At 45.5% G+C, this 27971-nt stretch overlaps 2 protein-coding genes and 2 long non-coding RNA genes across 6 annotated transcripts; 3 read left to right on the top strand and 1 right to left on the bottom strand.

Moving 5' to 3' along the window:
- Positions 1–240: 240 nt before the first annotated feature.
- On the top strand, positions 241–5287 carry LOC120822962 (uncharacterized). 2 transcript variants are annotated; one of them, XM_040182963.2, is made up of 15 exons: positions 241–374; positions 1179–1449; positions 1535–1626; positions 1721–1861; positions 1997–2237; positions 2343–2419; positions 2515–2578; positions 2672–2775; positions 2883–2990; positions 3163–3258; positions 3341–3444; positions 3529–3637; positions 3794–3923; positions 3996–4022; positions 4143–5287. In XM_040182963.2, the coding sequence occupies exons 2-15, from the start codon at positions 1212–1214 to the stop codon at positions 4688–4690; spliced, it is 2079 nt and encodes a 692-aa protein (XP_040038897.2). In that variant the 5' UTR covers positions 241–374; positions 1179–1211; the 3' UTR covers positions 4691–5287. The 2 variants fall into 2 exon arrangements, with proteins under 2 accessions (XP_040038897.2, XP_040038898.2); XM_040182964.2 differs by lacking the exons at positions 1535–1626; positions 1721–1861; positions 1997–2237.
- Positions 5288–9452: 4165 nt separating this feature from the next.
- Positions 9453–10972, top strand: LOC120822347 (uncharacterized). Its single transcript, XR_013468136.1, has 3 exons — positions 9453–9577; positions 9948–10134; positions 10292–10972. It is a non-coding gene; the product is annotated as an uncharacterized LOC120822347 (long non-coding RNA).
- A 1095-nt stretch (positions 10973–12067) lies between these two features.
- On the top strand, positions 12068–13608 carry LOC120822350 (uncharacterized). Its single transcript, XR_013468135.1, has 3 exons — positions 12068–12181; positions 12552–12741; positions 12937–13608. It is a non-coding gene; the product is annotated as an uncharacterized LOC120822350 (long non-coding RNA).
- A 912-nt stretch (positions 13609–14520) lies between these two features.
- casq1b (calsequestrin 1b) lies at positions 14521–26744 on the bottom strand. Of its 2 annotated transcripts, XM_078105455.1 has the most exons (12): positions 26046–26744; positions 18907–18939; positions 17441–17534; positions 16901–17001; positions 16694–16805; positions 16525–16598; positions 16284–16414; positions 16118–16163; positions 15960–16014; positions 15728–15828; positions 15563–15637; positions 14521–15343 (listed from the first exon to the last, which is right to left on the bottom strand). In XM_078105455.1, the coding sequence occupies exons 1-12, from the start codon at positions 26280–26282 to the stop codon at positions 15020–15022; spliced, it is 1383 nt and encodes a 460-aa protein (XP_077961581.1). In that variant the 5' UTR covers positions 26283–26744; the 3' UTR covers positions 14521–15019. The 2 variants fall into 2 exon arrangements, with proteins under 2 accessions (XP_077961581.1, XP_077961582.1); XM_078105456.1 differs by lacking the exon at positions 18907–18939 and having other exon boundaries at positions 26046–26723.
- Positions 26745–27971: the final 1227 nt, after the last annotated feature.

Genomic DNA, 27971 nt, shown 5'->3' with positions numbered 1-27971 from the left:
TCAGTTGACAAGGTTTGGGATGTGGCGTGGAAAATGAAAAACAAGGAAACATGAAGCAGTGTCATAAACTGAATACATCTTCCATCACTGACATTTACTGCACGCTGTAATAAGAATATGGCTCATTAATACTTTTTACTTTTTTATATTTCAATGCCCACGGCAGTGGGAACTCAATAAAACAGTACATATCTATTTATATCTGTCGCCATAAATTTGTTAAATAACGAAACCGGATGCGGTGGGACCTAAAATGAAACACGGATGGACGTATTCGACTGAAACGAAACCAAGAGTTTGGCAACGTTCGGAGAGGAGAGACGCGTCTCTCGGTCGATCGGAGCCAGAAGAGCCAGCAGGTCACAGGGAGAGAGGTAAACTGCTCCACATCCAACTTATTCCGCTTTATTACCCCAAAGATGACGCAATAACACCCCCTAAAAATGCTCTTGTTCTGCTCGGCGACTGCGCTCTTGTTTGACAAGGAAATACTGTTAAAAACGGTTATGGAGAGAAATACTTGTGAATGAGGATTTGGAATACTTTTGGAATAGGTGTCGGAATACTTTTGAAAGAGGTTGTGTTGATTGAGAGATTCCGGGTCCATGCTGCGTAAAAAGCGTTCAGGGTTTAGTGAACAAACGGACCGGTGTACCGGAGCTTTCAGGGCGTGTACGAAACACAGCAAACACTGTTGTTTCTTGAGCTGCTAGAAGGAGATGAACACGTTCTTGTGATTAATTTTGCATTCAAACCTTGTTCTACCGCCGCAGTAAATAAACCAACTAATTCTGTGTAGTGTAAAATATTCTATGGTTCTATATTAAAAAAGTGTTTATAATCGGTTTATTCTTATGAAGTTATTACGGCACGCATGAACATTTTTTAAAGAATTGGAATGGATTATTACTATTATAACAACCCCAGATAAACAGTATTACCTGTGCGTGTGTGTTTCACTTAATCTGTTTCTCTTATTTGGGGATTTTTTTCCATTTGTGGAGTTGGATCAACAATGACGTTTTATTTTGAAGTCATCCACATCTAACTTTCTACATACAAAATGAAGTTCCTGCTCCGTGTCTGGCTGTTTTACAGCAGGAAGTGAGCGATACCGCTCAATTACTCTCGAGTACCGCTAGAGGGCGACTAATCACTGTCTTACACGCATCCCTCAGCTCGGTCCGCCCTCAAACAGGTGATTCAAAGACATGAGCCACCAGGTGTGCCACTGCGGGTGGTCCAAAGTGACCACCTACCAGGGCCTGAGGACCCACCAGGGGATGATGGGATGCACGCCGAAGGGAAAGGGAATCCCGGAGAGCCAACAGTTCATATTCAACAATTACCTCCCTAAACCCGCCTACCCGGGGCCCCTCATGGCCGAAGAGCCCCTGATGAATATCAACACCCCCGCCTTCAAGCCCGATGAGAAGTTACACAGCTCAGGTCTGTATGTTTATCTGATGTCTGTTGCAAGTTAAGGGAATAATACAGTGAAATGACTGCATGGTTTTCTTATTAATATTTACAGGGAGTCAACGGGACATCTGGTGGAGTCTTTTAGCAGGAGTTCATCAAGGGGACGGAGGATCTTTTAACCGAAGCACTCCGGGCAAGACCGAGGTACATTCAATCAAACATAAATATGATCAGTAAAAAACAAACAATTCTGGACAAATCGTTTTATAAAGTTTCTTCTTTCTTTCCCGTGTCACAGAGCGGCAGCGGCCGGCTCGGAGCGGCGGCCCTGGACGTCCTGGTGAAGGACGGGGCCCCTCCAACGACCACAGCTCAGGAACTATTTGGACCAAATGAGAAGCAGAAAGAGAAGGAGAGACAGACTCAACAACTCCAAAAGGTATAAAACCTCCTCCAATCCTACCGACTTAACGTGGCCCCACTTTAAAAGGTTCCGTTTTTACGCTCTTCCCGACATTCAGACGAGGGAACGGGAAAAGTCAGATGCCTTATATCATCATCTGTGCTTTCGTAGGCGGGGAAACTCCAAGTGTGCCACTGCGGGTGGTCCGAAGTGACCACTTACCACGGCCTGAGGACCCACCAGGGGAAGATGGGATGCACGCCGAAGGGAATGGGAATCCCCGAGAGCCAACAGTTCATATTCAACGGTTCCCTTCCTAAACCCACCAACCCGGGGCCCCTCATGGCTGATGAGCCCCTGATGAATATCTTCACCCCCGCCTTCAAGTCCGATGAGAAGTTACACAGCTCAGGTCTTTATCTTCATGTGATGTCTGTTGCAAGTTAAGGGAATAATACAGTGGGAGTTAAAGGGCATCTCCAAAACAACTGCATGGTTTTCTTATTAATATTCACAGGGAGTCAACAGGACATCTGGGGGGTTCATCGAGGGGACGGAGGATCTTTTAGCCGAACCACTCCGGTCAAGACCGAGGTACATTCAATCAAACATAAAAATGATGTGTGCCAAACAAACAATTCTGGACCAATAGTTGTATTCTAGTTTCTTCTCTCTTTCCCGTGTCACAGATCGGCAGCGCCCAGCTCGGAGCGGCGGCCCTGGACGCCCTGGTGAAGGAAACAAACGAATGGGGTGAGCACTATTTGTGTCATTTATCCCAAACTGGAACAACGCAGAGAGGATTCAAAGCAGCTCTGACCAACGGTGACAAACTCGACTCTGCAGCGTTTCAGACTCCACCGCCCTGCGCCACGACGCACCAAGCCCCCGCCCGTCAAGCCCCCGTCAGCGCCTGTAGAGCGCTTGATTTCAACACCAGCGCGCAGCAGGTACGGCAGATTCTCTACTTTTTTAGAAAGGGAACAACTGGCTTCAGCCGGTGAAGATGTTCTTTAAAACTATGCCTTATATCATCATTTGTGCTTTTATCCTTTAGGTAACTGGGCAACTGTTCTGGGCCCCTCCAACGACCACAGCTCAGGAAACATTTGGACCAAATGAGAGGCAGAAGGAGAAGGAGAGAGAGACTCAACAACTACAAAAGGTACAAAACCTCCGCCAATCCTACCGGCCCCACTTTAAAAGGTGCCGGTTTCCACTCGTCCCCCAAAAAGTGCCAAAATGGACTCAAAAGTGTGGTAGAAACTCAGCAATGTTGCCACTGCGCTTGTTTTTGTGCGAGTGGTCTAAACTAAGACTCACGCGTTGGGCTCCAGGTGAGGCAGGACAGGACGAGGGCTGATTTACAGCACGACATTCAGACGAGGGAACGGAAGATGGCGGAAGTCAGATCCTCGGTGAAGGCATGCAAGGTGAGCCGCGGCCGACCTTTTACGCTTTGCGTTTTGTGTCCTTTGACCTTTTTGGCATCCTCACCTGTAATGCTTTTTCAAGGGCGGCCTGGACGCAGAGTGGCTGGAGATCAACAACGTGTTCGCTGGGGTGATGAGAGCCGTCGAGGGCGCCCGGCGAAAAGCCCTCGGACCCCTGGAGGAGAGGTCGCTTTGGAGACACACGAAACGCACGCCACCGTTTAGGGTGATTTAGGGTAAAAGCTTTACGAAACCGTATGTTACTTTTAGGAGGAAGAAAGTGAAGAAGGAAGCAGAACTTCTGGTCCAGAGGCTGCAAAAGGAAATTGACAAACTGAAGATGACCATTGACGAGCTGGAGACGGATCCTGAGCTGAAGGTGAGCATCGGAGTAGGTCATCGTGCTTTATCCCCACTAGATGTCAGCATCTGGCATCATCCACCTCTAGGGGAACGCAAGCTAATATTAAAGGTTCTGTGCTGATCGGTGTATTTTTACCCTTCATGAAAAAGAGTTTGTGTTTTCTTGGAACAGGTTTCATCTCAAACAGGCCTGACGGACACTGACGCCGTTAACACCTCGTCCTCTTTCGGTTCACTGAGGACTACAACGTCCAACATGATGGAAGAAATTCACCAGGAGCTGGAAAAACTCTCCTCCGTCGGTGAGTGCTGCTCAAAGTCACGCGTTTTACTGTGAGTCGCTTTGCTTTAACATCATTGTTCTCTTTCCACAGAACTCAAGAGGATTTCCACATTTGCAGGTGTGTGACTCAGACGATGCAACGACAATCCGACTATTTAGGGTCCATTTGAAACCTTCATGGTCACCTGCACATTACAAATGCACAAGCTTCTCTTTCCATCCCTCTGCTCCGCCACAGTGGACGTGAAGCTGGATCCCGCCACCGCCCACCCGGGTCTGCTGCTGTCCCCCGACGGGAAGTCGGCGAGAGACGGAGGAGACCACCAGAAGGTCCCCGACGGCCCCCAGAGGTTCGACGTGTTCGGCAGCGTCGTGGGGCTCGGCGCGCTGCCCCCCGGGAGGTCCTACTGGGAGGTGGAGGTCGGCGACAAGACGGGCTGGGACCTGGGCGTGGCGCGGCGCGACGCCAGGCGCAAGGGGAGGCTCTCGCTGGACCCGGCGAACGGCTACTGGGTCGCCGTGCACTTCGAGGGGGAAAAGTACGCGGCCATGACGGCGCCGCCCGTCAGGCTCCCCCTGACGCGGAGGCCTCGCAGGGTGGGGGTGTTCGTGGACCGCGCGGAGGGCCTGGTGTCCTTCTACGACGCGGCGGCCAAGTCTCACATGTACTCGTTCGCGGGGTGTGCGTTCGGCGGTGAGGTTTTGCCGTATTTCAGTCCGCACCTCAGACAAAACGGGGAGAACTCTCGGCCGCTGAGCCTCCCGGCTGTGGCGGTAGTTGCGTGAAGCGGGCGTGTCGTGCACTGCTGGTTGTGACGCAACCCGGGCGCATGATTGGTGCTCGGCGGCATTTTACCATAAAAAGGGGTCCAAATTTTATCTTCTTCTTAAACGGGGCAATTTTCACTCATGCATTAATGGAGACTTGATTAGTTGGGTTTTTCTTTTAATTTTGCTTCATGTGCTTTATTTCACTTAGAAGATTTCTGTCATTTTGCATAAACATGTATATTACATTATTATATTTATATTATATTTTATACCAAAGGTTGAATGTAAAATTCCAGCACTGAAAATGTTATAAAAGCAGTACTCACTGGAGAAACTTAAACTTATTAGTGTATTATTATCATTACTATTATTATTGTGTATTAAAGCAAAATTAGGATTTTACTGCTGCGGTTGGTTGAGGTGAAGATAATTTATTTATTATTTACTATCAAAGTGCAGCTGATGATTATTTCTATTATGGTGTAAATCACTCATTATTTTCTCGTTCCTCCTGCTTCTTCTCTGTTTCTCTGTATCAAGATCATCTGTTAAACCATTTGTCTCATCATGTTTCTGTTATTAATATTAAAGGACTTCTGCTTTGGTCTTTAATTACATACGTCTCTTTATTGGTGAAATGTTGAATCTCCCTTCATGGTGGTCAGACAACAAGATAATACACCAGTTGAGATTAAGTCTAACTTCATTTAGTTTTTCCTATATTTTATGTTTTATCAACTGCCCTCTCACCCAGTTGTTATTATTTATTAAATACACAACAATGTAAGACATTTTCATCATTGCTTCAGTGTCTGAGTCACAACTTGCAGGACATCTTCAGTGCAGCATGATGTCCTTTTATTAACGGCGGCCCCAGTTACACTAAAAAAAGACAGTAGTTCAGCGGCTGAATGATGATGACAGTAGTTCAAGGGCTGAATGATGAACTTGAGCCTCTCAGCACCTGAACACAACCTCATCAATACGTTATGACACCAATACTTCTCCTTTCTCAGTGGATCATTGTATTTGTGCATGAACTTACAAGGAGCACTGGAAGGTTCCACCTGACAAGTTTATGGCGGCGTTTGCATCCACAGTCACAGTGTGCAGTTGATTATAACTGATAAACTTTATATGGTCAAAGAGTAGATGCAGCGCTGCCATTGGCCGTCATTCTAATGATTGGTTGTATTCAAAAGTCCACAAGATAAGAAGGTGTAAGATAGGGAAATATGGTTGGGTTTTTATCAGAGACTTGGACAGCGGTTGATGTCGATCCTCCTGCAGACTCAGCAACATATAAGAAAACCTCTGACAGAAATAATAATTTCATATTTTTTAATGAAAATCATTAACAATTCTTCCGTCATCCAACTGACAAAGTACAAAGCGCCTTACTTAGTTTCCATCCATCCATCCATTGTCAGACCGCTTATCCTGCACACAGGGTCGCGGGGGGGCTGGAGTCCATCCCAGCCAACTTCGGGCGATAGACAGGGTACACCCTGGATTGGTCGCCAGCCAATCGCAGGGCAACACAGAGACACACAACCATTCACACTCACATTCACACAACTACGGGCAATTTAAAGTCCCCAATTGACCTGATCCCCAGAGCATGTCTTTGGACTGTGGGAGGAAGCCGGAGAACCCGGAGAGAACCCACGCAGACACGGGGAGAACATGCAGACTCCACACAGAAAGGCCACTGGGCGGAATCGAACCCAGGACCTTCTTGCTGTGAGGCGACAGTGCTAACCACCACGCCACCGTGCCGCCCCTTACTTAGTTTATTGAAAGTAATTATCTAGATCACCAGTCCCAAAGTGCTTAAAAATAAAAGACAAAAGGATTATGAAAGTAACTAGAAAATGCATTTACTGCTGAAAATGGGTTGGAATGCAAAAAGCTGAAAGCTGAAATGAACTTTTTAAAATAGCTGAAAATACAGAAAGTTGAAGGGAATTTGAATACATTTGCTGAAATTACAGATATTAGAAAAGCTGAAATTAATTTGAAATTGCTGAAAATACAGAAATGGGAGAAGCTGAAAGGAATTTCTATAGATTTGCTGAAAAAGCAGAAATGAGCTGAAATAAATGTGAAATATTGCAAAACAAAACAGAAGTTGCAGGAGCTTAAATGAATTTTAAAAAGTACAGAAATAACAAAAGCTGAGATGAATAAAAAGAGGTTTAAAATTGTTTGTAGTAATAGTAGTAGTAGTATTAGTTATAGTTGTAATTGTGGTATTAGTAGTACTAGCAGTAGAAGTCGGTTTAGTATCAATAGCAGTAGAAACAGCTGGAATACTGATACTATTAGCCATAGTAGTATTTGTAATAACATTAGCATTAGTTGTAGTATTAATAGCAGTAGAAATACTAGTAGTATGGTAGTAGAAGTATCAGTTGTAGTACTAGAAGTACTAGTAATATTCGTGGTGGTTGTAGTAGTATTTGAAAGAGCAATACGTATTTCAGCGAAAACCGCTCCATGGTTAAGGTACAGATAATCATTGAGGCTTTTATTTTGTAATGATGGAATTGGGTGAGGGGGGGTTGGGAGACAGAATGTTTGTTATTCAAACTAAGTTTTTAATTAATAGGCCTCATCACAAACATTACAGTAAAAATTCCCTCCACGGGGCTTTTATTTTGTAACTATTGGACTGGGTGGTGTGGGGGGGTGTAGATAGAGGGAGGGAGGGTGAGAGGGTGAGGAAGGGAGGGGTGGTGAGGAAGAGATAGAGAGAGAGGAGGAGAAATAGACAGACTGACTGAGTGATTAACAGTGAGAAGAGGTCAGGGTGGAGGGGGGAGGGGGGGGGAGTGTCTTTATCATATTGGTCTGTTGACAGAAAGCATAGCTGCGTCATGTGACTCCACTAATCAGGTCATAGGAGCGAGCAGCTGTGAGCCACAGACAGATCCTGCAGCGTGTGAGTGCTCGTAACCACGACAACGGCGCACCTGTGATCATTAACGAGCTGCTGCAAAAGGCAGAGACATGGCAGCAAGTTACACAGAATCCACACCTCAAACAAATGACATTCAGCGCAAAACTATAACAGCTATCTAAAAAATACGCTGTTTGTTCGAGACCCAAGACTCTACCGAACGCAGGGAGGTGTGTTTTATGTCTGTCCGGTAAAAAATACGGCTCCTGTCGAAGTTTACAAAACGTGTACCTTCTGGATTTTTTGAGAAATATGTCGGGGGATTTGTATTGGAGCCTATGGGGCTTTTGGCAGCGGTTGTGTGACTGTTGGTCTCCGTAGGCCAAAACTAAAGAACTCTGGGATTCCATGAACACATTAATCCAATCGGCACAACCATGCCCTCATTAATCTGAAGAAATGAAGCATCAAAAGTGTATACTTTGGCTGTAAGGACAGAAGTTCCATATTTTTTTAACCAGATTCCTGCGCTGCCCCACACTCTAGCCCTCGAGCTCTCCACTCTAGCAGACGCAGTACACACTCATGTAAAAGTCAGAAACGGAGCGAAGAACTAGTGAAACATAATCAGTGATTATGAAAAAAGTACAATAGATATCAAGAAGCAGTTTTTTTCATAAAATAGTTGAGACCTGTGTCAACATTTGAAAGTTTAAATGGTGTTTGTAGCTGAAAGATTGGCAGAGCTGAAAAGTCTGAAAGTTGAAGAGGTTTAAGACGATTTGGAAAACAAACTCCATTTGAAAACCATGTTAAAATATTAACGATTATTGATTTATATAAATTCAAGCTTAAGAGGTAGAAAGAAAAGTGATGGAAAAGTCATAGCCCGGAAGCCAGAAAGGAGCTGAATATGTTAATATTTGAATGGTTTAAATAGCTGAAAGTGTGAAGGAGTTGAAAGGTGCCACGGAAGAAATAGAATTTAGTTGAAATAAAGATTCGAAGAACAATACTTGGAATGCTTAAGGCATTCCAACAAAAATATAATGATGCATGTGAAGGAACTTTATATTGTATTGTATTATAAATAACAAAAAAGCATCAGGTAAAAAGAACGTGTATTAAAAACAAAGTCTATTAAGTTTTTACAAATTCAACCTGAAGTAACGTACAACATGGAGAAAAAGATCGTTGAGAATAACTTTGACAGAAAAGACAAAGATTTATGGGAGAAGTGAGTGGACGATTTAAGTCAACGGGTTCATCTGGAGATGTGAGATATCGCAAGCCGTTCCTACTTAAACCTTTTTTTAGAAACTCCTGCTCAATACACACATTTCAGTTATTAAAGTACATTGTGAACAGCGTTCACTTTGCAGGGAAACGTTGATGTCGTCACACAGGTACATAGACGGTTAAAAACTGGTCAAACAACAAGATATTACAGTAAAAACAGACGTTATTGTACTTTAGGGCCAAATGGTGAACTTGAGCCTCTCAGCACCTGAACACAACCTCATCAATCCGTGATCGCCAAGACAAATCCCACGTGTGTCCCTCCTCCATTTATCTGAGATCCATCACACGTGTTTATGGAGGCGAGTCGTCGTTGGACACTAACAGCTCTCCTTCCTCGATGGATCGTTACTGTATTTGTGCAGAAAGTTACGAGCAGAAGAGGCGCCGCTACTTGACGTCTTCTTCGTTTGCTTCAAGCAGCAGCGACGCTCAGCAAGAGTTCACTTCCCCATTCACAGAATTACAGGCCGGTCGGTTTCGCAGTTGATTATCACACATTAACTTTATATGGGCAAAGAGGAGATTGCAGTGCTGCCATTGGCTGTTATTATTATGTTTGCTGGTGACCAACGTTCACAACATGAGGAGCTTTAAAAAGGGGAAATGTTGTTCTAATCAGACTGTAACATCAGTCAGTGGATCCTCCTGCAGACTCAACACAACAACGTCTGCAGCTCAGAGGCTGCTGATCAGCACAGGTGAGAAAAACTACTGCAGCTATCAGCATTTCATAGATGTGATGCATGTGAAGGAACTTTACACTGTAAATGGATGTATGTTAAATACCAAGAAGGTATCAGATACAAATAATGCATATTGAGTTTTGACCAATTCAACCTTCCCTTTAATATGTATGAAATGAAAAATGTCATTTTCAGTCTACGTGGTAATAATCAATAGTAAATGTAAGGTTCTGTGTTAATGATGATGACTTTACAGACTGTGGTGTTGCTCTTAGTGGATGAGTTAAAGGTGGATTCTGCGTTTACGGCACTTCACCATCAACACGTGTATCATGTTGTTGTTAAACAGTAAAATGCTGTAAAACTTTCCTTCTCTCCCCTGTAGACGAGATGAAGGTTCTTCTGGTCGTCTCCGTCATGTTCGCTCTCCTCCATCTGGGGCAACATGAACCTTGTAACTCTCCAGGTAAAAAGGGTGCGGACAAAAAGTTTGTGAAGAAACACATCCTTCAACCTCAGGGAATACCTGGACTTGAGGACTTCGACCCCAAAAAAAAGGCTTCATGGCAGAAGTGAGTGAACGATTTAAGTCAACAAGTTAAGTGTGAAACATAAACATTGTTTGTGAAAAAATATATTTTTTGACACTTGTTCTTGATACACATAAGTTATTGAACTACATTGGAAAGAGCCACTACTTTTTAGTGAAACAATGATCTCATTACACAGGTACATAAAGAAGAAAAAGCTCTGCAACAAAAAAATCACAAGTATGAGAAGGACGCAGACCTTCTTCAATCTGACGGATCAGGAGAAAGTGGAGGCGATCTGTCGTGGTGGGGGCTTCCGGGTAAAGCCGATCGACAAGCCACCAAAAGATGACAGTAATAACTATTGCATCAGTGATAAAGCGATAGGAATGTATGTGTTGTCAATCAACAAAAAATGCAAGGTTACATCGGCTGACGTACAGAATAAATTAGTGATCGTGTCTTGTGATTTATTTGACACCGAGTGCCTCCCTGTACACTTTGAGGCGTACAACAAACAAAAAGCAAGTAACATCTCCTGCAGTGGAGGCCGAGTTTCTGGACTTGTTTAACGTTGGATCCCAGTCGTCGGCCCGTTGTTGAGCTGGCAGCTAAAACCTCGTTCAGGCTCGTAGTTGAAGCCTTCATGCTTTTATACTCTGTGTGAAATGTCTGATTGTAACACTTGCTGATAATGATCCACATCAACAGGCTGCATGTCTACATGACTCACTTTTCCACCATGAGTTGACTTTGTATTTGTCTCCCTTCAGCTTCTCAAGCTTTCTTCCTGCATTAAACATGTAAACTTGCAGCATCATCATTGCTGCTCCAAACTGTCTGTAGCAGCTCAGAAATAAAAGCATTCAGTAAAAACGTCTCTACGTTGGTCCTTCTTTCTTTAAGCAGAGAACGTTCTGCAGAATCAAGGATTTCTTGTGAAATGTGAGCGGAGCGACCTGCAGAACTAAAACACACACTACTTATAGAATGTGGGGGGGAGTGATGGGGGAGGGTGGATGGGGGAGGGTCCTGACGTTAGAGCTGTGTCACCCACCTGACAGTTAACTTACACTATATTTGACATTTCTAATGACAAAGGATGAAAGATTCTACAGGTAAAAGTCCTGAGATGAGAATGTTATTTGAGTTAAAGTAAAGAATAATCAAGTAAATGTATTAAAAGCAGAAGTACTCAGTGGAGAAAAACAGCATCTTATTACTGTATTATTATTATTATTATTATTATCATCATGTATTAAAGTAAAAGCAGGATTTCACTGCTGCGGTTGGTTGAGGTTGAGATCATTTATCTATAATTTACTATCAAAGTGCAGCTGATGATTATTTCCATTACGGTTTAATTCACTCATTATTCTCTCGTGCTTCCTGTTTTTTCTCTGTTCATCTGCATCAAGTTTGTTAAACCATTTGTCTCATCGTGTTTCTGTCATTAATATAAATTTACTTTCTATACGTCACTTTATTGGTGAAATGTTGAAGCTTCCTTCACGGTGGTCAAACAACAAGATATTACAGTAAAAACAGACGTTATTGTACTTTAGGGCCAAATGGTGAACTTGAGCCTCTCAGCACCTGAACACAACCTCATCAATCCGTGATCGCCAAGACAAATCCCACGTGTGTCCCTCCTCCATTTATCTGAGATCCATCACACGTGTTTATGGAGGCGAGTCGTCGTTGGACACTAACAGCTCTCCTTCCTCGATGGATCGTTACTGTATTTGTGCAGAAAGTTACGAGAAGAAGAGGCGCCGCTACTTGACGTCTTCTTCGTTGGCTTCAAGCAGCAGCGACGCTCAGCAAGAGTTCACTTCCCCATTCACAGAATTACAGGCCGGTCGGTTTCGCAGTTGATTATCACACATTAACTTTATATGGGCAAAGAGGAGATTGCAGTGCTGCCATTGGCTGTTATTATTATGTTTGCTGGTGACCAACGTTCACAACATGAGGAGCTTTAAAAAGGGGAAATGTTGTTCTAATCAGACTGTAACATCAGTCAGTGGATCCTCCTGCAGACTCAACACAACAACGTCTGCAGCTCAGAGGCTGCTGATCAGCACAGGTGAGAAAAACTACTGCAGCTATCAGCATTTCATAGATGTGATGCATGTGAAGGAACTTTACACTGTAAATGGATGTATGTTAAATACCAAGAAGGCGTCAGATACAAATAATGCATATTGAGTTTTGACCAATTCAACCTTCCCTTTAATGTGTATGAAATGAAAAATGTCATTTTCAGTCTACGTGGTGATAATCAATAGTAAATGTAAGGTTCTGTGTTAATAATGATGACTTTACAGACTGTGGTGTTGCTCTTAGTGGATGAGTTAAAGGTGGATGCTGCGTTTACGGCACTTCACCATCAACACGTGTATCATGTTGTTGTTAAACAGTAAAATGCTGTAAAACTCTCCTTCTCTCCCCTGTAGACGAGATGAAGGTTCTTCTGGTCGTCTCCGTCATGTTCGCTCTCCTCCATCTGGGGCAACATGAACCTTGTAACTCTCCAGGTGACAAGGGTGCGGACAAAAAGTTTGTGAAGAAACACATCCTTCAACCTCAGGGAATACCTGGACTTGATGAGAACTTTGACAGAACATCAACCACTGAATGGCAGAAGTAAGTGAACAATTTAAGTCAACAAGTTCATTGTTAACTTGAGACGTGAGACACTTAAAGCAGTTTAAACTTAAACATTGTTTGTGAAAAATTGCTTTTTTTAGCCACTCCTGCTCGATACACATATTTCAAAGTTATTGAACTACACTGTAAATAGAAACTACTTTGCAGTGAAACAATGATCTCATTACACAGGTACTTAGAAGCTAAAGGCCTCTGCAAAGGCAGACCGATGCAGTCCTTCTTCGAGAAGAGGGATCAGCGGAAAGTAGAGGCGATCTGTCGTGGTGAGGGCACTCAGGTAGTGTCGATGACACCGCGACCAACAGAAGACAGAAAGAACTTTTGCATCAGTGATAAAGACATAGATGTGTATAATTTTGAAGTCGAAAACAACAATTGCAAAGTTAAATTGCCTGTAGAAAAACTGAAAAGAAGAGTGATCGTGGCTTGTGATTTATTTGGCACCAAGTGCCTCCCTGCACACTTTCAGTGGTATAAAACCCAAGAATCAAGTGGTAAGAAGTGCAGTGGAGGCCGAGTTTCTGGACTTGTTTAACGTTGGATCCCAGTCATCGGCCCGTTGTTGAGCTGGCAAATAAAACCTCGTTCAGGCTCATAGTTGAAGCCTTCATGCTTTTATACTGTGTGTGAAATGTCTGATTGTAACACTTGCTGATAATGATCCACATCAACAGGCTGCATGTCTACATGACTCACTTTTCCAGCATGAGTTGACTTTGTATTTGTCTCCCTTCAGCTTCTCAAGCTTTCTTCCTGCATTAAACACGTGAACTTGCAGCATCATCATTGCTGCTCCAAACTGTCTGTAGCAGCTCAGAAATAAAAGCAGTCAGTAAAAACGTCTCTACGTTGCTCCTTCTTTCTTTAAGCAAAGAACGTTCAGCAGAATCAAGGATTTCTTGTGAAATGTGAGCGGAGCGACCTGCAGAACTAAAACACACACTACTTAAAATAGTAGTAGTAAAATGTGGGGAGAAGAGGCAGTAATACCAGAGTAATGTCAGCATACAAAAACCATTCTAGTAGACAACACGTCATATTCATCTAATTTAATCTAATTTTACCCTTAACCCTAACCCTTAACCCTAACCCTTAACCCATAACCCTAACCCCTAACCCCTAACCCCTAACCCTTAACCCTAACCATTAACCCTAACCCCTAACCCTTAACCCAAACCCAAACCCTAACCCTTAACCCAACCCCCTAACCCTTAACCCATAACCCTACCCTCTACCCCCTAACCATTAACCCTAACCCTTAACCCATAACCCGAAACCCCTAACCCATAACCCTAACCCCTAACCCCTAACCCCGTAACCCTAACCCCTTAACCCTAACCCATAACCCTTAACCCATTAGAACTGATAAGCACCTATGTTGGAATAAGGACACTTAAAGTACTGCCTGGCTTTAACTTCTACAGGACCAACTGACTTCATTCCTAAAATTCTCCACTACCTCCATTGGAGACCTTAATATACAATATATAATTTAAATATGATTAGTATGTATTATATGCAGGATTTCTTTAGACAGCAAGAACAAATTGTGACACTATTTGTTATTTTCTCATCGAAGCCCTAATTTTGGCCCCAATAGTCCACTTTATATGTTGATTTATGTAGTGATTTAATGTAATCATGTTGTAATAAAGAATAATGCAATGTGTTTGAATTTAAGATTCAGTGCGTTGGGTCAACACCTACATAAATATAGAAGTATATTTAATTTAGAAATCACAACAACAGGCAGCATCGGTTGTAAAATATCTTTCTTTTTTAATATGAAAGCAAAAACAAATTAATTTGTACCTTTTTGTTTATTTCCAATATCCCAATTCTTTTCTAAGATTGTAATAATCTTAAGACTTTCCAGTGATTTTAGGTTAATTCTCTTTTAAATAGTAAGATAAAGTGTTGGTTTTCTTCTCTTCATCAAGTAGAAAACAAGTCATTGAAACAGAAAATGACAAAAAAAAGGGAGGGTTGGAGGGGTGTGTGTGGGAGGGATGGAGGGGGGGACTCTGGTCTGTGACATCGGGTAGAAAACGTCAGGTTAGCCCCTCCGTTAGCCTCTCTGCTCACATGCTCTGTGAGATTACGCATATCTGAATACACCAACAAGACAATCAGGTCGTGTTTGTCCCTCACAGGAAGCCGTACAGGAAGTGAGCTTGCACGGCTCGTTAGAAAAACAAGATATATTTTACATTTCTGGCTAAATTGGAGGGAAGTGAGAGATGGTGGTTAACATTTATTCATCATCGTCGTCATCGTCGTCGTCATCATCGTCGTCATCGTCGTCGTCGTCATCATCGTCGTCATCATCATCATCATCATCATCATCATCGTCATCATCATCATCATCATCATCGTCATCGTCATCGTCGTCGTCGTCGTCATCGTCGTCATCGTCGTCATCGTCGTCGTCATCGTCATCATCGTCGTCATCGCCATCATCGTCATCGTCGTCATCCGGGTCGATCTTTCCGGAGAGGACATCCTCCACCCATCGCTCCAGCTCGTCGGCCGTCGGCATGTCGTCCTGGTCGTCCATTTCCATCCACACGCTGTCGGCCTGCGACGGGGGAGAGAACACTCACTCCATGACACCATCGCTCCAGAGAAGCCCAGTTCACGGCTCGAAAGGACGTTAAGACGACAGATATTCACAAAAGGTATGCGTTGAAACCCACCATCGTCATCACACACCACTCTGGTGGTTTTGAAAGGTATCTAATATTTAGATGGGGCTTTTGAAAAGTAGCCAAAGTATTGTCATGGGTTTTTTGCTTACGTCCTCAACGTCAACCACCCCGATGTGAGGGGAAGAGAGGTCGATGCCGAAGGTCTTCTCCCAGTACGGCACCAGCTGAAAGAGAGACACAGACCGATTTCGCCTTACACACATGGAAATGACCAAGAGCATCAGTACTAATGATTTAAGAGAGGATGTTCATACCAGGGGGAAGTTGTCGGGGTCGATCCAGATGATGCTGAGGTTGGGGTTGTCGGTGTTCTCGCGGGCCACCTCCTTCAGGATTTCCAGGAATTCAAAACCGTCTGAAGAAGAGTTCAAATGTCAGGTACAGATTGTGAGGCCGATAATGTTGGCCAGATATCTGATCGACCAGCTGATCGAACACCTATATGGATACGTAGATAGGTATTGAGGCACTGGGGTAAATTTTTACCTGGATCATCTTCCTCAGCAAAGGCCACAATGTGCTCTCCATCAATGTCATCCTCCTGTGAACACGAGTACAGATGATAGAACGTTTCAGTTTAAGTGGTGGAGAAAGGGAGCATTGTTTAACAGATGCTCGGTGAATGAGGGTTTCAGATCTCTTACCCAGATCTCATACATGCTGTGGGGCTCCAGCTTCCTCAGTGTAGGCCTGAAGAATTTAGCAAAAAAACAAAATAAAGTTGTCATCAGCCATTGTTTTATCCTCTGACAGCACAAAAACAATAGACTTGATTGAGTTGAAGGTACACAGCATCACGCAGAGTGTCACCTGTCATGCTCTTCGATGTAGTCAATGAGCTCAGACTCGACGTAGGGCTTTCCTGGAATGGTGACGGGTTCCTCCATGAAGGGCTCATAGAAGTCCACTTCGTTCATCTTCAGCTTCAGCCTCTTGGCGATCTGAAACACCAAGGAGAGAGATGAGGGCCGGCAAACAACAGAGAACATTTCACAATCAAAAAAATGGACAAAATACACCATTTTAACGCAAATAATCAAACAATTTACACCTTGGGGTCAAACGTGGCAAAGAATTTGACGAAGGGGTGGAACTCCTCGGCGGCATCGTCGTACTCGATGAAGTCTGCATGGGGAGATCAGGGAAAACGTCTCATTAAGCGTCTCTCAGGTTTCGCTTCTGTTTGAACCTCGGTCTTCCGATGGTGAACTTTGACCCACGTGCAGACTTCTCGCTCCTGAAATAGCCGACCAGCTTGATGACCTCGTCCATGTTGTGGAAACCCTTGAGCTCGCGCTCGTTGTCGATGATCTCCACGGGGTCCTCGACCACCTGACGGGAGACATTTTTATTAGTTGCAATAGTTACCATAAAAACGTGGTCTCCATTTACCCACAGTGCTTTGCGCCGCGCCAGAAATGACTTACATCGTAGAGGAACTCCACCAGGGTGTCGGCCGCCAGCTCGCCGTCGTACTCAATGATCTCATTGTCAGCAAATATGTAGATGCTCTCCACCTCATCCAGACCTGCAGAGGAAGTCCATACGCCATTATACCAGAAATGATCTTATCAATGTGTTAAATTGTTGTAAAGCACAGCAACGGTTGGTCAGTATGATGATAATGAAAGACGGCTGGATAGTAAAGGTATAAGCAGGTAGAATTTATTTTCCTGCTCCTGAGGCTCGTGGTTTTGGGTCTACAGCTGCCCTTACAAAAACGCTGTGGTACATTTAGTCAACACTTGAGGGCAGACTTGCTTCATATGCTGTCTGCAGTATATCTGCTTTAATACAGATTGAATCCCATATTTGCCAAGAACGTCCAATTTTAACATTTGCTATGAACAACCCTTACACTTATTGTTTGGTTTGCACTCCATCCATCTTTTGTTTTGTTGAATGTTATTATAATTATTTTTGTTTCCGTGACCAGGTCCCTGTCAGTGATTGGCAGCGCAGCTCACCAAGCTTCTTGGCTACAGCGGAGTCTTTCTTTTCGTCCACCAGGCCGAACCCGATGTCCTCGTCGTCGAAGTCGCCCAGGACTTGGGCCGCGAGCTGCACAGAGAGACACAGACGGGCGGAGGGACGGAGAGGTGGGGAAGTAAGAGGGATAAAAGGAACTAGTGTTTAGCACCGCATGGCGACTGGTACCACCTCTGACCCGCCGCGGCGTCTCGACGGATCGCAGAAGTCCACCGAAAGACCACTTTCAGTTTTATTTACAGGAGCAACCCCCTCTGGCATTTTGTCTTAATTCCAAGGCCTTAAAAGCGAACGCTTTAGATCGCTGCCTTGCACTTTCTAAAACGGAGAGAAACCCGAGCCAACAATTGACAGCACCCGGAGCCGCCGCGAGAGGAGCACAGACAGCGGGCTTCTACCAGAAGAACAAGAGGGGCAGAACTTGAGCCAACCCAATGTCGAAGGGTGGAGGCGCTGCAACAGGTGTGGTGGAAAGGAGACGAGCCGCATACGTGCACACACACACTGTTAGTACATAAACAAAACTGTGTTCATCAGTTACACACACATTCATTATTGCCCGTTTTTAATGCTCGGTTCCATTCTGGGTGAAGTGGGCCAAAAGCATTGTGTGGCGCTTTGCAAAGCAGCAATGCAGAGACGGATGGCATTCATGTGCAGCCAAGGGCCCCAAAGCACCAGCAACAAATAGCTAGTGCAGCATGAATAGCATTTTATCTGTAAGGCCATCCATTATTTTGGGCTCCGCAGTCCAGACACATTAGCTCATGATTGGACCCAGCGCCAATTCTTCTCTAATCTGATTAGTAGGACTGGCCTCTTTACTTGGAAACACCAAAGCAAGCTAATCGCCTTGCAACGACCCATGTGAAAGGTTTCTTTTACTTTTAAGGGTACAATTAAAACCTTTTCTCATTCCTAGTCAGCTTGGCTGTGCAGATTTTTTTCTGCTGAGCTCAGTATTCTTCTCAAAACCCCTCAAGGCCTCAAAGAGTCACGTCCGTTGCTCTGAGGAACGGAGCCAGCAACGGTTAGCCTGACGCCTGAATTCTCGGCTGCTTCGGCGCTTCCTATCGCTCCCCTTCATCTCGATGAGATCATATCGGCCCCCTCGACTGATGTAATGTGTCAATTCATTGAGGAGCACAAACTAAAGATGATTCACCTCAGTTGGAGTCAAGGTGATGGCAGAAACTCTAGTTGTTCGCATACATCCAAACCACCTGCAAATGCATCCAGATCATTGATGGGTGAACGGGTGGATATTGAAGTTTGATTAATAGATTCGAGATTCAGCCTCTCTGTGTTTTCTGGTTGTGGCTTCACGTAATTCCACCCGCTCCGAACCAAACTGCAGTCAAGGAACGGCAGGATCGGCAGGTACCGCAGGGTGCGTATCTCACAACCCGGCTCTGCAGGCACAGGGAGGCAGACCTTGACATACCTGGAAGATACTTGCTGCATGAGCCGCGATCGACTGCAAGAAGAGGGAACGCTTTAGGGCAAAGCACAACAAACCGGAGCGGGAGAAGAAACCCCCATTCTATGGAATCAAAGCCCACCATACAGTAGTTATACGTTGCGTGAGCCCGTTTTAAAAGACCAGCGGGACGGAGGAAGTGGCATCTAGCAGATTGCCACCAGCCGAACACAGATTACACAGTATTTCCCTCACAAAATACACCGTGTTAGTGCAGTACTTTAAAGAAGCCCATGCCAACGACTACTAAACTATTCCCCTGCCTGTTGCCACGCGGCGCGTCCATATTCTCATCACCGGGGTATTTATAAAAGAGGTGAAGTTCCCGGGTGCTCGCAGCGGGGTGGAAGCGAAGCGTGGCGCCCCGCGGCTATATAAGGCCGCGCGAGAAAGCCCGCCGAGCGGCAGAAAAGGGGATCCGTTCGACGTGTAGAAACGGGCGGCGGAGCGGGAAGGAGGAGGGCCGATGAGTGGATGGAGACACTGTACACCCTTGTTCCCCCCCCCCACCCCCCCTCGATCGTCTATCCTCCGCGCTCTCTGGTGTCGGCTGCCTGACACCTTTCCTCACGTCTGAGCATTCATCGGAGGGGGCTTGGCTCCGTCTCCTGGGGGCCAGGACACGAGCTGAGATCAGAGGGCCACGGTGGTCATAAGCGTGCCGTGGGACCAGATTGGCGAGCTGGGAGAAGATGGAGGGGTTGCAGTGCAGTAAGAGGGGGGGGGGGGTGTCATCTTTCTTGTAATATAGCCGCCCGCGTGCTTACTCAACACCACTGGACGCCGGTCACCCCTCGGATTGTTTACTTTGGTCAAACCGGGGCGGGAGTGGCAGGTGCCGTTGCTGCTGAGTGGGTCTAAAATGTCTCATCGGTCTCCGATTCGTTGTCTCTCTGACGGAGAGAACGTCCACATTCCTTATGACACACGTCTACAAATCTGCACATTGTCCCCGCAAGACAAGGGAGGAAATCGGTTTCATTTATTCACTCGCTCTGCCCCGTGAGTCATGGACCCTTCCCGGGCCCTCAATGGTCGCCTTGTTGCATTCTCTCCATCGCCGCTCTGTGAGTCACTTTTTATTCGGTCGCTCCTGTGATCGCCGTCTGCTTCTCCAGTAAACAACCGAGCAGCTTGATGAGTCTGTTGTTTGTATGTGCACGTCTCGTCACTGTAGCAGCTTCCACACCGGCTGCCTCTGCAGTTCACCTCATCGCCTTCAACATTCGAGCCCAAAGATTGAACACACTGATTCGCAGGGAGAGTGAATGTAGATTTGTGTGTGTGTGTGTTAACATGGTTTTACTTACAATAAATGCAGGTAAAACACATTATAAAAGCATGCATGCTTTTATATTACAGTTGCGGTATTTTGGGGGGAATTTTGGTGCAAGAGATCTTGACGTCAATCGAGACGCAGGTGTGTTTTTGTTCAAATTTCACTTCCTTCCCGATACAGAAATGTCACAGTCAACAAGCTCCTCTTGAAATTCTGAGAATGGGACTGACTCCTTCTTCAATAATCAAAATAAGATTTGTTTTCTCTGCTATGTATCTTATACATCACACTGGAATATGAATAATACGAACAATTGGTGGGAAGAGCACTTAAAAAGTCGTGGCCTTCGTACCTTCGTACATCTTCGTACATGTGCGTCTTTTCACAAACGGGTGGGTAATAGTGGCCATGATACACCCGTGAAAATGGATAAATCTGTAAATCAAGAAACATTAAAAGGCTTTCAGATGCCCCGTCTCCCCGAGTGGCCAAAATACCTGTGATCTGCGCAAAAGAAAAGAGTTGACCTTCTTTCCCCTCCAGCCAGATGCTAAATTAATAATGTCTGCTGTAACACATCAGGACTGTTACACAACACTGCGCCAAGGCGGTCATGAAAGATTCAGGTTCAACAGCTCTGTGGCTGCCCTGTTTTTAAAGAAATGCCCAGAGGAGACCCTAAAGCTAAAATAAATCTCCTAATCTAATCATTTTCATCAAGGCGCTTCGTCTCTCCAACCTTCCTCTCAGTGCGCGGCTCGTTGGAGAGCTTTTAGAGAATCTCACAGGCACACGAGCTGATTCACTTGAACAGACTGCGAGGGTCACACACACGTGTCCGGGACCATCTGCGAATGACTCACACAGGCGTTGGAGTCGCCCTCGCGAGTCACGCGACAGCCAGCGGGTGTTACGTGAAACAAACTTAGCAAGAGGGTGAGCAGATGTGTTTACGGGAACCCGAGTTATTTGGGATTGGACGGGTGCCGATGCCGTGGGTGCTAATTAAAATAAAAGTGATCTTTTACTCCTGCATTTAAAACGCCTTCGTGACTCTGGTAAGAATTGAACGTTGGGTCACGGAGGTTATTGGCTACGAACGATCCCACTGGAAGGCGTGAATAGACCTTTTTCACGTCAAACAACCCTCACACAACCGTGGCCGAATTCCATTTAGCTGATTCAGTTTCCCGGTGCTGTGCGCTTAGGACAAATGGATTACGCAATGAAGCCATCCTTAATTAAAATGCTTAATAACTCTTCTCTGGGATTTGTTAATGGGACGTGTGCCGGGGGAATCATTAGCGGCTCTATGAATACACCTTGTGAACAGGGTGATGAAGTAGTTCCAAGCGCGTCTGTACTTAACTCTCGGGGCTGTCTTCATTCAGGCCCGACCAAACGATCCTTACATTATTCACGACGCACCTTTCCCTCCCGCGTGTCCTCGGCATCCTCCTCCTGTGAGCGAGACGATTAGAGGACGTTGCCTGATACAAATATCGGTGGAGGGGGAGAAGCAGGAGATCGGCAGCCAGGGGGACAACGCGGTGTAGGCGGGTTGGGACGTGGCCGGGGTACGTTGACGGTGACAGAACCGGCAGCGGCCTCTCCGACAGCCTTTTAGAAACGGACGGGCACTTTTACCTGGTCATGAATAAGCCTCAGTGTAAATCGAACGCCTTCACATGACCTTTATGGGTAATCGAAATATGTCAAAGCACTCGGTTTCACCAGAAATAATGGGTCAATAATAATGGGTCACTCCAACATTGATAGACCCTCTGTGGACACTGAACTGTAGAGCACAAGTTCTCTGGGGAGTTAGTTGGTATGAGGTTCTCAATACACTACGACAATGAAGCCATCAAATACTTTTTACCGATCCGGATGGCCGATGTCGGTATAGAGGCTGCTGGTGAAAAATCCTGCAATAACTGTTCATCCTCCTGGAGGGTCTTGCTTCCACGGGGATTAAATCCAACTCAATATCTGAGATCATGTACCCAACAAAGGGGGCGTGGAGGCGACACCGTGCCGGGTAGGGTTTCGGTTCAATAAATAAACTGTTGAGCTGCAGTTTGTCTCCTGAATAGATCAAACACACACTGTATAAGTATCGTATTCTACTGCCTTCAGGTCATGTGCATGACCGGCCTCACACATACACGATCGTGCCTGTGATAGATGAGACATTTTTAAAGAGAGAGACTGTAGAATAAAGCCGTTGACACTGATCCTTATCGTGACAGCAGAATATGTAGTTTCAACAACAGCTGGGAGCCTCGAAATCAACAGGCAACCACTTCTATTAGTAATCTTCCTCCAACAACAGGTGGCTTCTGAAACGCAACAAACCAAGGACACTTCATCTAAACATAACTCCTGTCACATTTAATGACATCGCATCGGATTAATTAGTTTCTAATTCAGCGCCTTTTCCACACGGTTAATTAAAGGGGAGGAAGTAAGTCAGAATGTCACCACAAGATCCATCAGGATGTGATTTTTCTTGCGGAACTTGAAGGAGGGAAATGTCGAGTGTCGCCTCCTGTGCTGCATGAATGAAGAATAAACTGAGTAAAACGAGCTCTTAATAACGAGGGACCGTTTGTCCAGGAGGGAACAAAGCGGCTTGAAAATTGCAAAATCCTGTGTGGGTTGAAGTTAAATTACAACCACACGCTACCAAATGTATTAACATAATCCAGGATTATTCTCTCGAAAAGCAAAAAAAAAAAAGTAGGATGCACAATTATTAACTTCTTCTTTGTCTCCATCAATTCTATCCGCTATTGTTCCAAATGAAAGCGTGAAAGGTTTTGTGCCGGTGAAGAAAGGAGGCAGAGAGTTTGGATAGCGTTACCACGGCGACGGTCTGACCTTTTCCCAGCTCTCTCAGTAGATGGAAGCCGATTAGAGAAGACAAAGCAGGAGCCTCCTTTTAAACCACGAAGGTTCGCTGCACATTACGAGTCCGCATGGTGACTCGTCTTGTGTGCACCTGTGTCACTTTTGTCAGGTTTGGGGGGGGCGGGGGGGCTCTTCACTACGCGCATCCCTCACCGGAGGACTCAATTTAGGATGTTTTTTCTTTTTACTGTTACAGTCACAGTTCTGTTCATACTGCTGCGAATATTTACTATTGAATTTCAATAGACAAAGAGTGTCTTCATAGGAAATGTTGCCCAACTCAAGATGTTTGAGAAAAACTAACTAAAATGTCAACCAGAGGAAAGGTATGGGGATCAAGATCAAGTTAGTGTGCTTTATCCTCTGGGGACCATGAATATCATTGAACATAGAGATGAAACCCCGGCAGTGAAGCTCAGGGATTTTGTTTTCCTATTTAAGGAAACACTCTTCTCAGTTACAGTATGCGGTGACCGTTCCGTGTCATGTCATTGTTGAAACGCCATGTGGAATTATTTTTAACCATACGATCAACTTGGGATCGACGGGTCGCATCCTACGCGTTGATGAATAATCAAGGTAATATAAAGTAAACCTATATTATTTTGTACTAAATATATTTCTGGTACACGTGGGGAAAATAGATAAATATGATGTTATAAGGAAAGGGTGGTTAACAGTGTGTGTGTGTGTGTGTGTGTGTGTGTGTGTGTGTGTGTGTGTACAGCGCGGCTAACTTAAAGACCACTGCAATCTGATCTGCGTGCAGTGAAGTGATTGATGAGCATTTTAGCATTAACAGTATGTTGTGTTGCAAAGGTCAGAGTTCCAGAAGAGAGAGAGAGAGAATATTCAGAAAGCGGACCGGTCGGTAGACGCGGTCTCAACATCGGATGGGGAGCTACATTTTCAACGTAATAATGAAATAAATTCCCCGGAACTAAAGAACCGCATGGTGGGAGCCACTTTGTGTCAAACCCAGTCGCCCAACAAAACATGAATACGGAGAGCCGATTACAGTACTCCCACTTCAGGGGATTTAAAAGTTTAACTTTCCAGAGCGCATCGCAGCCGCAACGATGGACTGGAAAGGTGACATATTGGACAGGATACCACGACCTGTTTGAGTGGAAAGTGCTGTGATTTTCAAAGTGTCTCATTATCCAAAGTGCACTCAATAGAATCATTTGTAGGACACAACATATCCTGTTGCCGCTCTGTTCATATTACCAACTTCTGTGACACGATCCTGTGAAACATTTACCATATATTGCTTTATATTCAAGCTGAAATATGCTGCGTCTGCAAGTTCTGTAGACTAATTTGCTGAATCTAATTCTCCGTTTCTATTCATATCAAAGAGGCAGCAGTGGGCTGGAAAACCAAGACAGACCGTTTACCTTCCTGTGTGCGTAACAACGTGAGTGACAACCCGTTGAAACAGCTCAGGGGAGCAAATCTTCATATCGTCTGCTCAAGCCACAAAGTACAGTATTGATTTAGATCAAATGAAGATACAGTCAAATGAAAGTATGCCTTTTTTAAGAACAACCTAAATGTACATTGTGGTGCAGGCGATGTGATTTGATTCCCCGATCTCTCGCTTTAATCATTAATGCTTCCTGGTTCCTAGGTGGTAATGACCAGCTATTTTAAGCATCCCCCCCCCCGTGCAACCCTGGTGCTGTTCTCCGATTGGCCACCAACGGCAGGAAGTCAGTAATAGAGTGACAGTCCAGCAGGGACCCCCTCCAGTAAGCGTCTCTTACTCAAGCCAAGAAGCTCCACTTGGCAGCCCCGATAGGAAATTGATCCGACAACGAGTTGGGTGTGTAAATGATGGTTTACGATCCAAGCCTGGCCGCAGAGGGAGTGGGGGGGGGGGGGGGGGGGGGGGATACCAAACACAACAGTGTGTCAAGTTGCCTGAGCAAATTGACAAAGCACTAGTTGGACTGAGATACGGCCCCAAACTTTCTGTCCGTCCCAGGAGGTTCCGTCAGCCTCTCGCTAAGCACGCATCGCTGTCCCAGGCTATTTACAGAGGTGACTTATGCGGGACAGTAAGGTACACTTTGCCTCTGTAAGAAGACACTGCTGCTCTGACAGGCAGAGGATCGCTGTGGTGAATGCAGTGGCTGACAGTGGGGCCCAGCTGCATCGACCGTTGGCCCAGCAAGTCAAGAGTCAGTTAGATGTATTCATCCAATGAGGGTTCCTGTAATATGCGGTGTCTTTTTCTTCTGGCCGCTGATTAGCAGCAGTTCTGGGTTGATTTCAGAGGAAAAGTGTCTATCCCAAAGGCTCCTCAGCAATGGCAGTTGAAGAACAAAAGACTGACGAGACGCAAGAAATACAAAACATTTAAGATTGTCCTGGAATTTTGCTCACAACGTTGTCATGCATGTAGGAGATACAGGTGATTCGTGAGGCTCTTTGAGAGCTGTCATTTTATAGACAGTCACGCCACAGCAGCCATATGAGCTGGGCTAATCTTGCACGATGAAGGCCGACGAAGCCTTGAAACATAAAAGGCTGAACAAAGTGTTCATAGGTATTCCAAATGGCCACATTGTCCGTTCTGGTGAGATGAAACAACCGTTGGAATCATTCTCATAGCCAGTGCCTCGATTCAGCCTGCCTCCCGTTCCCACATTCACCAAGCTGCGTCCTCCGGGTCAGCATCCATCCAGTCATACTCCTAACCCCAACTCGCCCTCAGCCCATGTGTCCACTAGTTCCCCATGTTGCTCTTCTTCCTTACCTGTCAACAGCCGTAAACCCACTCATCTGAAACTGAAGCCATTACTGCATCCAGGAATCTCCAACTGGAGCCAAATTCCCCACGTGAAACCCTTCCCCCACACGGGCCACAGAATTCATCCACTGTCATGCTTTGGCGAAGACCCACCTCCAAAGCCAGCTCCTCTATCTGAAACTGCTTCAGGGCAGCGCGGTTCCCGTCCACGTTTTTGTGGTAGTAGAGCACCATCACGTCGTACTTCTTCATGATGGACTTGTAGTTCTTGGTGTTGAGTTCGTGGACGCGGTCTTTGCCATCGTACTCGGGGACCTCCAAGCCCTTCTCCCCCCAGGACAGGGTCCCCAGAGATAGGAAGACCCCCAAAAACACCCAGCCCCACTTCATGGCTGTCACCCGGTGGTCACAACAACGCCTCTCCTCAGAGCCTTAAGGAGAAGGGGAGAAAACACACTCGAGAGGTCTACCGTTGTCCTTAACGCAAGTTGTCGAGGAGAGTTAGGAACACGGTCCACTTCCTTTCCCCACCGGCCAGAGAAGAGCAGGTCCGACGGTGACCCCCTCCCTTTAAAAAAGAGCTACACGTGCTTTCGCTGATGTCACTCGCCAAAAAATGGGGGAGGGACCTTTTTTTGGGGGTGGGGGCAAAAAGAAAATCGGTACGTGAGTAGGTCAAGATTCGACTTGGCCAACAGCCGATAACAAGACAGGGGAGGGGCTTCTGGCCGGTGGTGAGATAAATAGCACGGGTCGTCGGGTGGGAGGAGCCGCGCAGGGTCGTACGGCCACCTGTTTGAAGCCGTGGGCCATGAGAAGGTACAGTGGTTGCTGTCTTGGAGGACGGGCGCTATGGACGCAGGATGAGAGCTTGGGTGTGGGGGGGAATAAGAGCTCCGAGATGCCATTCCCATATTAAGTTTTGCAGAGAAGACGGACTCTCGCTAAAAATAAGGCCTCTGCGGGACGACGCTGTGGACGAGGTGGCGTAGGCTTGGCGGGTCAGAGGGTATCTGTCCTCTGCCGGCGCAGACGGAGGGAGGCGAATGGAGGCGTAGAGCCATGCACACTCGTTGGTGCATCTAAGCACGGCATGAGTGTTGCTAGTGATATTTTAAGCCTTTGCCATATGGATAATTGTCAGATTATGGAGTATTGTGTTGTGTTTTTGTTAGTGTCCCAAAACGTGACAAAATAATTGAAATTCTTTCTTGTAATTCTTTTTGAATGTTTGTCAAACCCTTCAAGATACAAATTATCATTACAAAAGAATATAACAGATAAGATTTGAAACGGGGTTTGAAAGAACGTTCACTCTGGATACATTTTTGAACATTGGGATCTTGACCGACTCACGTTAGAATATTTTGCCTGAGCAAAGAGATGGAAACATGGAATGCGAGAGAAAGATGGATCTAAGCAGAGAATCTGGGACCGTGTCAGATCGTGTCAGCTATTCATTTACAATGAGAAAGGGGAGAGGGCAGCTATTAATAACAATATGTAACATGATCGGCCTTCTCCCCGAGGCCGCATGGCGGGTCAGACAGAGACAGAGGGTGGGGAGTGGGGGGGGTGCACACTGGTCGGAGTTATCCAGCATAATAAATTTAGGAAATATTAATTTAAAAAATGATCTTTGAGTTGAGTTTGACTTTCGAAAAGCGCAACATGATCATTTGAGCATTGCTGATGTTGACATATCGAAGCATAACCTTCACTTTATTCAGCGCCTTTGTCCCTCTTCATGGGGCATAGGGTTAAAACATGTACGTGTTCACACATGTGGCAGATCATGCACAGCGTGTTTGAATATCTGTATGTAGATGCATAAATCCCCCCCACCAACCAACTGTTGCCCCCCAGAGGTAAACAGCACCCTCCGCTGGCAGTTGCAATAATATCTCTTTGCATCATTAAAGTCCATCTTCTCCCTCTCATCGCTCCTTCACTCGCGTTTCAAATCGACTCAAGCGAGATGAGGAATAAAAGAAGCATCTGTGCAGTTTGCGCTGAGGTCATTAAACTCTGTTTGTCGGTGTGCGAGTGCTGTTTCCACGGAAACTGGAGCAGTAAAAA

Source organism: Gasterosteus aculeatus, chromosome 7, assembly GCF_964276395.1.
Source record: "Gasterosteus aculeatus chromosome 7, fGasAcu3.hap1.1, whole genome shotgun sequence".
Lineage (NCBI taxonomy): Eukaryota > Metazoa > Chordata > Actinopteri > Perciformes > Gasterosteidae > Gasterosteus > Gasterosteus aculeatus.
The sequence above is the reverse complement of the archived record's forward strand: the minus strand, read 5'-3'. Positions and strand labels throughout refer to the sequence as shown.

Excerpts from the sequence above, each read along its gene's own strand:
- LOC120822962 (XM_040182963.2), top strand. The coding sequence starts at position 1,212 with ATGAGCCACCAGGTGTGCCACTGCGGGTGGTCCAAAGTGACCACCTAC. Across the intron at positions 2,776-2,882 it reads TCAACACCAGCGCGCAGCAG|GTAACTGGGCAACTGTTCTG; the intron begins GTACGGCAGATT and ends TTTATCCTTTAG. Across the intron at positions 3,638-3,793 it reads AGACGGATCCTGAGCTGAAG|GTTTCATCTCAAACAGGCCT; the intron begins GTGAGCATCGGA and ends TTCTTGGAACAG.
- casq1b (XM_078105455.1), bottom strand. The coding sequence starts at position 26,282 with ATGAAGTGGGGCTGGGTGTTTTTGGGGGTCTTCCTATCTCTGGGGACC. Across the intron at positions 16,415-16,524 it reads TTGCCACGTTTGACCCCAAG|ATCGCCAAGAGGCTGAAGCT; the intron begins GTGTAAATTGTT and ends TTGGTGTTTCAG. Across the intron at positions 16,164-16,283 it reads TACATCGAAGAGCATGACAG|GCCTACACTGAGGAAGCTGG; the intron begins GTGACACTCTGC and ends TAAATTCTTCAG.